The sequence below is a fragment of the Hydractinia symbiolongicarpus genome, chromosome 15, assembly GCF_029227915.1.
Source record: "Hydractinia symbiolongicarpus strain clone_291-10 chromosome 15, HSymV2.1, whole genome shotgun sequence".
In the NCBI taxonomy this organism is placed as follows: Eukaryota; Metazoa; Cnidaria; class Hydrozoa; order Anthoathecata; family Hydractiniidae; genus Hydractinia; species Hydractinia symbiolongicarpus.
In genome coordinates, this window is record NC_079889.1 from 9853109 (window position 1) to 9865332 (window position 12224).

The 12224-nt window shown below is 33.9% G+C and overlaps 1 protein-coding gene across 2 annotated transcripts; it reads right to left on the reverse strand.

Annotated features, from left to right (window-relative positions):
- Nucleotides 1-210: 210 nt before the first annotated feature.
- LOC130628849 (plastin-3-like) lies at nt 211-11810 on the reverse strand. Of its 2 annotated transcripts, none has more exons than XM_057441875.1 (13): nt 11481-11810; nt 6439-6594; nt 5973-6232; nt 5496-5703; nt 4913-5098; nt 4324-4404; nt 4159-4239; nt 3817-3949; nt 2920-3008; nt 2336-2531; nt 2110-2222; nt 1642-1788; nt 211-1060 (listed from the first exon to the last, which is right to left on the reverse strand). In XM_057441875.1, exons 1-13 carry the CDS (start codon nt 11580-11582, stop codon nt 911-913), a joined length of 1902 nt encoding a protein of 633 aa, XP_057297858.1. In that variant the 5' UTR covers nt 11583-11810; the 3' UTR covers nt 211-910. The 2 variants fall into 2 exon arrangements, with proteins under 2 accessions (XP_057297858.1, XP_057297860.1); XM_057441877.1 differs by lacking the exon at nt 11481-11810 and adding an exon at nt 8072-8225.
- Between the last annotated feature and the right edge of the window lie 414 nt (nt 11811-12224).

Consider the following 12224-nt stretch of genomic DNA (forward strand, 5'->3'; position numbering starts at 1 on the left):
CCAAAGTTCTTCCCAAACGTAAAACAGAAGTTTTTCTTTGTTTTTAACACTGAATGAGATGTTGGGGCGTGGTACCCTGACTTGTAACCTTAAATAATTTATAGCTTGATTCCACAGAACACTTCTTCGTGGAATAAGATATTCGTTCCACAGCAGGCGGACCATTGACAAGTCGAATGGGGATAAAATCACGCGCTCAAAAAAAACTGGTTACAAACAATTTAATTTCTTACAGTATACGAAAACAACTACGTCATAACTTTCTAATCAAGCGATATAAATCCCAAAACGTAAGAACTAATATAATGTACAAGTTGTGTTTTTACAATTAACTACCATCTTTTTTTTTACAAATGACCTACATTGGAGCGAGCGAATTGGATTTACATGCCCTTTAACACGAACTGAGGTACTCACAAGGGCTTCCAACTAGTCTGTCATACTAATACAAATAAAAGAAAAAGAAAATCTGAAGACGATTGTGTACAAAAAATAACCTTCAGAACCTCTCTCTATAAGTGTTCAATGTTCGTAGGCGCACGACATTGCGTGTAAAATATACAGTAGGCATGTAGTGTTGTGTGTATAATAATAAATTATCAATGCAAGGTAATAGAAAATCTTAAACTAAAATATATAAAAAAAGAAACAAAACAAAACATTTACATGGTCCTATTTTAATAAACTCAGACTCTGCTTGGCTAACGAACGTATTTCGTGTTTTAAGAAGACAGCTTTCTTCGTATTAGCTTAGTATTCACTCAGGGTTAGGACATACAGATAGAGAACGCAAAAATGTTCGCTATTATATTTGTAACAAGCTACCTAAGAATAAAATTTTAAAGATCACTAGAAACGTCCTAAAACATACACATCAGTAAATAACAGCCTCGTTTAAAATCAAGCAGTCTCACTTTGACATGGCACGTGTCATCAGACAAGCGAACACAGTGAGTACCATCTTCGGTTTGACTTCCACGAGATCTTCAGGCAAAGCGTATGTGCGCGCCCCAATCTTACGACTCATGGAGATGGCATATTGGGCGTTCAACTCTTTGTCCTAGAAAAAAGTTAAATTGAAACGGTCATTTGACAAGTAATGATGTGATTGACATTAGTCGTCAGTATGTTTAGTCATATCTAGGATATGTAATTCTTAAGTAGCGCATTGCAAGACGGATTTTGCGTCTGTCTAGAAAAAAAACAATCAAAGCCAAGGTCGAATGTTAAGGGGAAAGTCCACTTAGCACGCCAGGTAAGGCACACACAATAAAATGCTCAATACTGTGCAATATTTAAGAGCGCTTTTGCACACGCTAATCAAAAGTGAGTAATGGAGTGAGTAACGACGTGATTTCATGATTTTGACCAATAAATTTGCTTGAATCGCGGTCATCTTAAGTTTGTGCGCCAAATTCTGTTTCCAGTGGACATTATGCAGCTTCGATGCCCTATCGCGCAGCGCAGCGCTAAGTACACCTTGCAAATGTTGCTAAATATTTACCTACATGTCGATGATCATCTCACAAATAAAACGGAACGGCTCTGTCGTTGGCCAAAAATTAACACATACGTGAAAACAAAGGAATTAACAACAAAAACAAACAAAAATAAACAAACAAACAAACAAAGAGTCCTAACCTCATCCTCTAAAGCTGGATTCACAACGAGAGAATAGTCGATACTGCCAGGTTTGATAGCATCGATCAAATCGATAACAGCAAGACTTGAAGCTATAGTAGAGTCCTTGAAACTTTTTATGTTTGTCTTCTTGTGTGCTTCTTGCAACTAAACCAATAAAAAGTTGGGTTAAATTTTAATTTTGGAAATTATTCCTTCGTGAAGTTAAAAAGGGCAGTGACGAACAAAACTTTCGGATTTTTTGATTTTGAAGTTTCCAAAACGTATAGACATTGTTCTGGATTATGGCCAAGTGGATTACAAAGGCATGTGTTACCAAAATTTAGCGAAGGACGCAGACATGTTAACGATGTCGTATCGGGGGAAGGTGGGGTTGGGGTCCAAAAGATCTGTGTGCAATTGACTGTAAGGAGCATTAAGCGTCAATTCACATCATTATCTATCTATGAAACACAGTCCAAATTTTACCTTCTTGTTTACCCAGTCCACAATTTCGACGTCCTTAATAGTGGCTCCATCTTTATCCGTGAGATTACCCAACAGGTTCATGGTATAATGACGAAGCATCTGCCAAACAAGGGCTGCAAAACAAAATTGGTCAATGCGATTATAAAAACCCCGAAAAGTGTCACTGAAACATCATGGGAAGAACAGTAAATTGAACCTAAGGGTTACACAAAATGGCGATAGTTACCTAGAGTAAGAGTGTGAGTTCCATTGTAAATATCTTCGCCACCGATTCCAACGAGCGAGTAGTTATTGCTTTTCCCTAACTCAACAGCGTAGTTGCAGTTTTCAATCTTTTTCATGTTGCCACCCGTTGCGAGTTTAAATGGCGGCTTGTTGACTTTGTCAAAATTCACAGTACCTTTCTTGATGTCTTCGAATAACTGAAAACATAAAATTAATTTTAGACAATTGCAGCATGCAAAAAGACACGAGCCCACGAAAAATAGTCCTCGCAGTAATTAACCCTTAGACCCTGAAGCATTATATTATACAAAAAACATTGAACTCAATTTCCGGCCACCTGCTGCGCCGATGTAGATCAATTGGGCACTGCCGGATAGGAAATTCAATGAGGCTCCTATTTTGATATGCAAAAGTCGAGTAACTGTGCATAGAAGATCACGACAAGTCGATATTTCGGCCTTGTTGAGACGCCAATTTTGAAAGGGTCCTAGGGTTAAAACTTGTTTGAAAAACCATCTAACAAAAAGAGGTCACTTTGCTAAAATGTTCAGAAGCGTTAGGAGTCAGGAGCTCAAATGAATTTACCTGGAATAACACCATTCCATTGTTGAGATCATGATACAAGTGGTAAACAAACGGGTTTACGCCCAAACTGTTCATCCAGTTACGGAAAGCTAAAATTCAAAGAGAAGCATGAAAACATTCAACAAAAACCACATGGATGAAATTCAGCCTTAATGGAGAAAACAAACTTGGGAAAAGCTTATGTGATTTCACTATGTTCAACCAAATGATTTTAAATGTGTTGTTATTTAAGAAATCTGTAGTTAAACAATCGTCATATTCGCGAAATCGCGAAAAATAATCTATGCGAAAATTAATCCGCGTAAGGTAAATTGTGTACTTGAAACACAACTGGCAAATTACGTTTATGTCGGTAACCTTTTTCCACGGTAAATAAATTAAAGTTAAAAGGGTGCGAACGAGATGTTACGCCTAACACGTTTCTTTAGTAAAATGCCCAACGAAAAAAGAGAAAAAAAAAACGAAAACAAAATCTTTAAAAGTAAAATAGAAACTTCAAAGGGTAGTTGTAAAAGTATTCAGCGCTGTGCATAAAACTCTCGGCAAGGATGACTCAAAAGGTATTTATAACAAGTGAGAAGATAATTACACAGACATTTCCATATGAACTATCTTTGCTCGACACATCGCAATTAATTTAAATTCTCGTTCGCAATGCGAGGATGTTATAGCTATAATCAGCTTACAAACTAAGACTTCACTGGAGTGACAAAAAAATCGTGCCACACCCCAACAACGTTTTCTCAATAGGCTATTAGGGGTCATTGAAAAATGAGTTGAAGATTTAGACCAATGCAGTGTTATCACCGCCTAAATAACTTACGGTAAAAGGTAGATAGACGGGCACATGGAATGAAAGGTAAACAAACAAACAAACAAACAAACAATAAGACATACTTTTTTCTTCCCTACTTTCCTCATAATCCTCAATCTCCACGTCTTCGATATCAGCGTCGTCAAGGGCTGGGAAATGGTTGAAAAGATTAGCAACGAAAGCCAAATTCAGTTTAGCATTTCCGTTGCAAATTTCCTGAAAATCCGAATACAAAAAAATGTTATTCTGGGAAACCTCTTAAGTGACAACAAAAGAAACAAAAAAATTCCGTTTGGCTAATTAAAACCGAATAGTGAATCACGCCTAACACATTACTTTCAGTTCAACATATACTTTCAGTTTAAGTTTAAATTTTTCTAACTAGTGTACGTTGTGTGCCAACTTAGCATATATGAACGTCTTACCCTGGGTGTCAAAAACTTTTTACAGTTTATTTTATCTGCATTTTTCAGAATTAACTCAGCTCTCTTGGTATGATCTCCAACCTAAATTAACAGGAAATATATACAAATGTTAAATTCTTCTTATATATCTAAAGATATCAGATTAAAATTGAAAGATTCACTTACAGACATAACCCGTTCAGGCCGGTCAACTCCAAATTCTTGTGGTGAAATTTGATTCAACAAGATGGCATAAGCTTCAGAATCCTGAAGCAAAAAAAATAAGCTAATATTAAATTTCATCACAGTACGTGAGAAATAATAATAGGATGTAACATGTCCTTCGCAAAACTTCATTTCCCAATACTTATGTTTGCAATTTTATGGAAGTTCCAGAGTTGATTTAATTCATGATTTCAAAATTCTATAAGTTGCAGTTTTTTTTAATTAAATGCATCCTACTAGTCATTACAAGGTTTGCAGAGATTTTGTCTCTCCATAATCCTGCGAACACAATGGCACAATAGGGAGGAGAATTTTACAAAAAAAATTAAAAAAATAGTATGTACTAATTACAGTAATTATACATAAAATCAATTGTCTCTTCAATGAACCAAGTGTGTATAGAAAAAAAGATAAATAAAGACTACAATATTGTATGCTATGATAAAAAACGTGTCTAAGCAATCATTAACACATAATAAAGCATTGATCTGAAGATACAATCGGCCATATTTGTTGTCACAGCAAAGGATAAACAAAATTTTTATTGCACCTTGATGTCACCAGAGAAGTTGTTGATCCTCTTCATGGAACCGGACTTTCGAAGATGGTAATTAACCCATCGTAATAACAATTCTTCGGGTGTTAGTTTCATCAAATCTTCAATCGTCTCGCCTTCTTCTAACAGAGCTGCAATGTTGGGATTGGCAGTCAGAGTGATGTTGGCAAATAAACCAATCTAAATAAAGAAAACATGCCAAAAAATTATTAGAAGTTTATTCATGTGTCACATAGCAAAGTCATTACTGTAGAATTTAAGTTGTTCATATTAAACTATTAGGGTAGATTATTAATATGCATAACAATGAGTATATGAAAATAAAGAAACATATACAAGTTGTTATCACTGTTTTTTTTTACCTCTCTAACTTAAAAAAAAACAGTTCAAGTTAAATCATATAGCACCTGTATAAACTAAATGGACACATTAACTTGCGTATTTCGATTAATCCTCTTCGTAGGAGGAATAATCAAATAATGACCTTAATTCGAGATGGAGGTTTAAAGTATTGTATATAATGTAAAAAAAGGAATTACTTATAATCAACAAGTGCACAACACTTTGCCTAACATACCCTAATAATCTGCCACAAAAGTCCCAACATCAAATGATGTTTACCACGTGATATATCTTCGGCAGCAATGTTGACAACTGTGCATCCAATTGCCTGTGCAGAGTTAGTGACTAAAATATTGTTCTCTTGTATCAAGAACGCATTAAGCCTTCCTTTGTTTACAGCTCGTTCATCTATAGTCTTTGGAGCAGATAAATTGATCATTTTACTAAAGAAGAAATTATTTCTTTACAACTTTAATTCATCAATACAGTGCTTTTTTTCTCGCTTCCCCCACTATTCAGTAAAAACTATGAATTTAATGAATGGTCAGAATTATTGACAGGAACACTAGGACTTGTTTCAGAAAATTTACTAGCCACTGTGTTTTAGTAATTTTTTATGTTTGCCAGCAAAATTTACACTTGTGTTGACAATTTTTGTTGATACATTAATATGCACTAAGGACACAGGTGATAAAAAAGGCGATCAACATACCAAAACAAGATGCCATCCTTCATTTTCTCAAAAAGATCATCCCCTTCGCCAATCGGTAAATATTGCTGACAATCCGGATCTTTGTTAAGTTGTGAATTTATCCAATCTTTAAACGCAATTTGTTCTGCATCTGAAGACGTGTGAGTTGTACCGTCGGCAGAAGCTTCTGTTGAGCCTCCTTGTACTTTAATGCCTGCACGCTTTGATACCAGAGAAGTCCACTGTCCAAACACTCCTTTTGATGTTACTTTACAATACATCTAAATGATTTTTTTCCCTCAATGAAATGTACAGTTTATGCTTTTAACAAAATGCAAACAAAAGCTTAAATAAAAGGGTTCCGCCATAAGCAAATGGTATTCAACATAATCATTGACTCACATGGTAAAAACATGCATGAGCAAGCATACTTCATAATCATATTTGGTTTTTAAGTCTTATCAAAATTAAAAAGATGTGTTCTTACCTCCAAGAATTCATCAAATTCGATTGTTCCATTCTTATCTTTGTCAACTTCCTCGATCATTTCACGGAGTTTGTATCCAGGAACATTTTCGTTAAGTGCATTAAACACTGCACCAAGTTCTTTTGAAGTGATGTGTCCGTTACCATCAGCATCAAACTACACAAAAACAAAGATAAAATTAAAAAAATTATACCCAATTCGAAGCAGGCTTAAAATGATATTTCAAGTTAAATTCTATTTCATTACACCTTCCCCTATAAATCACAGCATTTGTAGTTTCCTAACTCTTTGTAAGCCCTTAATAAGGGAAAGCACTTTCAACTCAAATGGTTTTTCTGCTGATTGTTTGTTGCTGGTGGCTTTTACACACCTGTGAATCAGGTGAACCCAAATGTATTATAATTTGACATTAAAGACTGCAATATATATATATTGTCTAATTTATGCACAAAGTTGCTATATATATATATTTTACATATCTTTTGCAAAAAACTCATTATTTGTTTCAAATCCTGGTTACAATGTGTCTGTGTTGGCATCCACTTTTGTGTATGATTTACAAGTGTGAAACAAAATTTTCTTAGATTTTATCTGCACATGGGTGGGAATCTCACCAAAAGGTGAACATAAAACTTGCCTATAGGGTAAATCTAAACGTCAAGTAATTTTTTTCTATGTTTAGCTAATGATATCTCTGGGAAAAAGAAAAGCACCAAATAGGCAAAATTGGCTATTATTTTAATTTATAGAGTTTTAGAAATATCAGATTGAAAATGAATTGGAATTGTATATATATTTTCTTAACTATTATCTTTTCTGTTTAAGAGAAGACTTTATCAATTTTAGTGTCAATCGATCGTCACAGTCTGTTGTTTATATTTTTTTGCGCTGCATATGTGTACATACGTCATACAGAAAGTCATCTATTAACCCAGTAAAAACCAGATTGGGGATATGGTAAACACAGGATACAGAAGCTGTAATACATTTTTGCTTATTTATGAGATTGCATATAACCAGGAGTATTTTATTCCCATTTTTATTACAGGGAAGTCCCTATAATTTTGGAAGGGTTGGGATATTTAATTTCATCACAATAGCATAAAAAGCAATTAAAAACACCAAATGAAAAATGTTCTTTCTCTGTTCGTGGTTTTAAAAAACATATGAAAACTTAGCACCCAAATAAAACTCTAACAGCTCTAGCAATGTAGCTATGTAATGTAACAGCTAACACAATCTGGTAAAAGATTTTGTGAATGCATGTGGAATTTCACACCTTTATTTAACAACAGAAACTGTCCATGGTGCAATCTTATTATTAAAACATAACTAGCTAGCTAGTTTGTTTATCTATTATTAATGCTAAATGTAATGAAAACTCAATTTATATTGGTGTATATAGTTCAAATTTATTGCGGAGAAGGAATTTGATGTTATGTAACATATACAATTACAAGCACGCCTTATGAGTTTAGCTATAGGTAGGTTTACGTTAGATTTTTATGAGCAAAAATAACGGAGGTCCAAGCCGAATCGAGGTAGCTAAATAAAACACTTATGCAAAAGAAAACAAGAATAAATCAAACAAGCCTAAAGAATAATAACGACAGACAATCTATATCAGACATACTTCATTAAACTGCTCTTTTATTTCGTTTAAAGTATCTTCTGGTAAATTTTTCCCAGCCATTTTTCCAAGTGCTTTTACTGATGTGATGGCCTATCTCCAAAGTTAAAATTTTCGATATCGCCTAAACCTGCCGAGGATACGAAAGTAGCCATATATGGGACTAATTAAAAAATTGGAGCTCCTTCGTTGGGACTTTAAAAAACAGCTGGTATAAATCAACATCTTAAGTTTTACATCCTCTTGCTAGAAATAAGTTTTTATTTTAAGTTAAACATTTTGCCTAGATGACACACATATTCTAATTAATTAAACTGTTATGTGTTATTTTTTTTCTTTCAAATGTTAAATATTTTCGTTTTCTAACCAAACCTACCGACGGAGATCAATTACGTCATTAGAATATACGCACGCTGACTTGACAAGTCGCAACTTATGGATAACGATATAAAATGATGTTTTTTATCATCTCGTGAACTCAGATCATTAAAAAGTTTCTTGTCCTTTTATGGCTAGAAAATGATGAAAGGTCAAAAGTGGATGTGCAAATGTTTATTGTAACTTTATATTTAAAATCGAAAGCAGAAGTAAACAAAATTCTTAATATATATATTTTTTGTTTACTCAGAAACAAAACACTCCACCTCTACTCTCAACTTAACCTTTTGAAGAACCCTAACGTGTAAAAATATATATTTTCATACACAAGTTTAGTTAAGTATTGTTAAATAAGTATTTATTTTGTCATAGCGCTCTTATTAAAGAATTAGAAAAGAAAAAAGAAAACTGTTATGAATTAAGAAGGCTCTAGTTTTGAAGAAAAGTGAAAACATTGAAAAGAAAAGTTACAATTCCTTCACATATGTTTTGCAGGGTTACTGCCTTAAGATTAATTATTTCTTCAGAGAATGAGAAATATTTATAATGCCCAAATCCTTATTAAATTCATTCACTTTTAATACAGAAAATAAGGAATTATGGTAAATTGTTAAAGTTGACCCCTTTGGAGCTCTGACTATAGTTTAAGTATGACACAACTAAACTATTCATTAGAACATAGCAAACTTAACTTTACATTCGATCTATCGGTCATGTTTGCTAAGAACACACAACGTTAAATATACAAAAGGAGACAGCAGGTCCTAGGATCGAGGTTGAAATCCTCAATATAAACTAAACATCAGCAAACAATTTTTTGTTTATTAACGTCTTTTCTATTTTTTTTAAACAGCTGTTCATTTAGATTTAGATTTATTTAATAGATATTTTTCTTTTCTAATGAAAAGCTCCTGTGACTTGTCATTCAAAGACTGTAGTAGGACTTACAGGCTACAACCCAACCTCATCCCCAGGGTTTTTTTCCTTTTCCACATCAATACGGGCGGCGAGCCACCAAAGTAAGCGCTAAGCGGTCCTGGCATAGGCAACAAACCCTATGGACGGGGATGGTCGCAACCAGCAGGGTTTGTAAAGCAGAATTTCTTTCTCCATTTTAAGGTGGCAGTAACCCTTTTTAGCTGTCCAAATAGCTGAATTATTTACTCAGTGTTTTATTTATACCATTTTTTTTTTTACTATTTCCAAAAAATATAGGCCTTAAAACATAATGACATGATTTTACTTTAACATCAAATTTGCTGAGCCAGCAGAAATTTCTATTTAAACATGTATCATAAACAAGAAAATATTCGGCTTCTACGAGCTTCAACTTTTTACAATCTCGCTATTTTTCATCAGCTTCTGTTTTTAAATGAACCTTGGGTTAACCCTGTTAAAACGGTATGCAGAGTTTATTTGTTCATTCATATTTTTTGAATAATAGCCTCTTGTTTTTTTTCAAAAGATTCTTTGTAAACATCCCCTGCTGCATGAATGCTGTTAAAATAAAAATATTACGAATAAAAAGATTTCCGCACACCGTATTATGGCTGCATGGTTCACAAAGCCTGTCTAAAAACTTTAAAGTAAAACGAAAATGCTATCGAAAGTTAAAGCTCGTGCAGTGTAAAAATCGTCTTAAATTTCTACATAATGCGCCATCTTTGTTGTTATTACCGTTTCACTTTACTAATTACGTCAATTCTTTCGGTACTTTCGCAAGCGTGTAGACTTGAACTATTTTCGGCAGAACTAATGAATTATTCATGAATTTTATTTTAAAAAGTAATTGTTGAGGCTAAATATTTTTGGTGAAAGATAATAGTATTTTTGCTATAAAATCGTGACAAGTGTGTTATAACAGAAACAATATGGATACATAGTCTAATGTAAAAAAATTCGATTTTTAAAAGGGTTACTGCCACCTTAATTTGCAACGTTTAAATTAAACCGGGCGTTTAGAATTTTGTGCATGGGGACAAAACCTGATATGCAAAAGCCTAAAAAGCCCCGGTGACGAGGTTGATCGAACGCTTCTCTATTGGCTGACATGTATTTGTCTCCCTAGGTTTTGCTACAGTCACTTCTTTCACCAAAACAGACTATGAAAACAAAATAAAAAACAGACTGGGTTACGAAGCTATTTTGTTGGTTTTTTAACCTCGTGCACAGTCCCCTTCTGAGCCTGTGATATTCTAGTCGTGCAGTAGTCCAGCGCAATATAAGCTATTTACGTCATGAATTTGTGTCAACCTGAATTTATCAACCGCCATTAAAATGTCTGCGCAGATTAAGTATCACAACCAGCTCCAACCTCGTTCCTAGGAATTTTTGTCTTTCATCCGCGGCTGCTAGGTCGTCCGATATGCTAAAAGTAAGCAACAGATCCTGGGATCGAGGTTAAACCCTGTCAACCTAGTCTCTTTAATAACTCCTTGGGAGGTGTTATAGTCTCAGACAAGGCGTGGGTGTTTGCATTATTTTTCAAAACGTGAACTTGGCACGTACATAATGTGTACTAGCCTCGTCTCAGGATTATTTAGGTTTTTTAGATCGATCCCAAAAACCTGAAAAGTCCTTTCCAAAGCGTAGAACCTACTTCCTCAACAAAAGCAAAAAAACGCCTTTTTAAGTTTGAATTAACATTGATGCACTGCCTACAAAACTAGCTTCTGCGATCTCGATATCCTGGCTCTTTGTCTCTTTTGTTATATTATAACGCCGCTGCGATATCAAAAAGAAAAAAAAATCTAGATTTGAGGTTGCGCTTCCCGCTCAAACGTAACAAGAAATTTTTAACTCTCTTCAAGCAATTACGTTTTCCAGTTTGCAATTGGAAAGCTGTTTTTCACTTTCGACCGCTTCGTCTTTGTTTTTAACCCATTTTAAAAAACGACAACAAACTAATTTTTCCCTTCTAACAAAAAATATTTGATACATTCTTCCCACCAGACCTCTTTGTGTTTAAAATAAAATTCCGAATTTTTTTCAAAGAGATCTGTGAATGAAAGAAAATGTTGTGTGAGATACTAACTTGATGAAAAGCGTTACGACATTCGTTTACAATATCTTCTTTCAGCGTGTTCCCATTTTTCAAACGATATCCACCTTGCAAATTAGAATTCTTATAGCTCATCGTTCGTGCAATTTAATAGTTGGCTTTCAATCTAAAAAGTCTTCCTTTTGTGTGAATTAAGTTTTCCTTTTATTTCTCTTGTAGGATTCTATTGTTTTCAACCTTGTACTTTCGGTTAATTTTGCTTTTTTTTTCCTTTTCTTTAGTTTCAATAACTTTTCATATCATGACATGCAGTTCGCCTCTCTTGTTTTTGCAAGCAAGGTGTTACGACGCATAAGTGTATATGCGTTTGTTTTGTACATATGTTATCTTTCAACCTTTCTTTCATCGTGTTTTTTATGAATAGTATCAAAGAGAGAATGTTAACGATGGTGAATGTCCATTTAGCCTGGATGAATTAAGTTTATTCACTACATTCTGCTGCGTTTCATTCATCAGGCTAGCTGTATAATAAATCAAAATGGCGACGAAGTTATGAATTTAGATTATTTTTTTTACAGCTTTTTATAACCAAAACACAGCGAGTTTATATTCACTTAGTTATTTGGATAAGTTTTCTATATGAGGAGAAAGGAATTTAAGACATTAATATATTAACTTTAAGAAAGATATATAATAACATTACGCAACTAAAATTTTTCGTCGAAAAATAAATAAATAAAAAATAAAGCAAAATAACAGTAACTTATAAAAATGCTC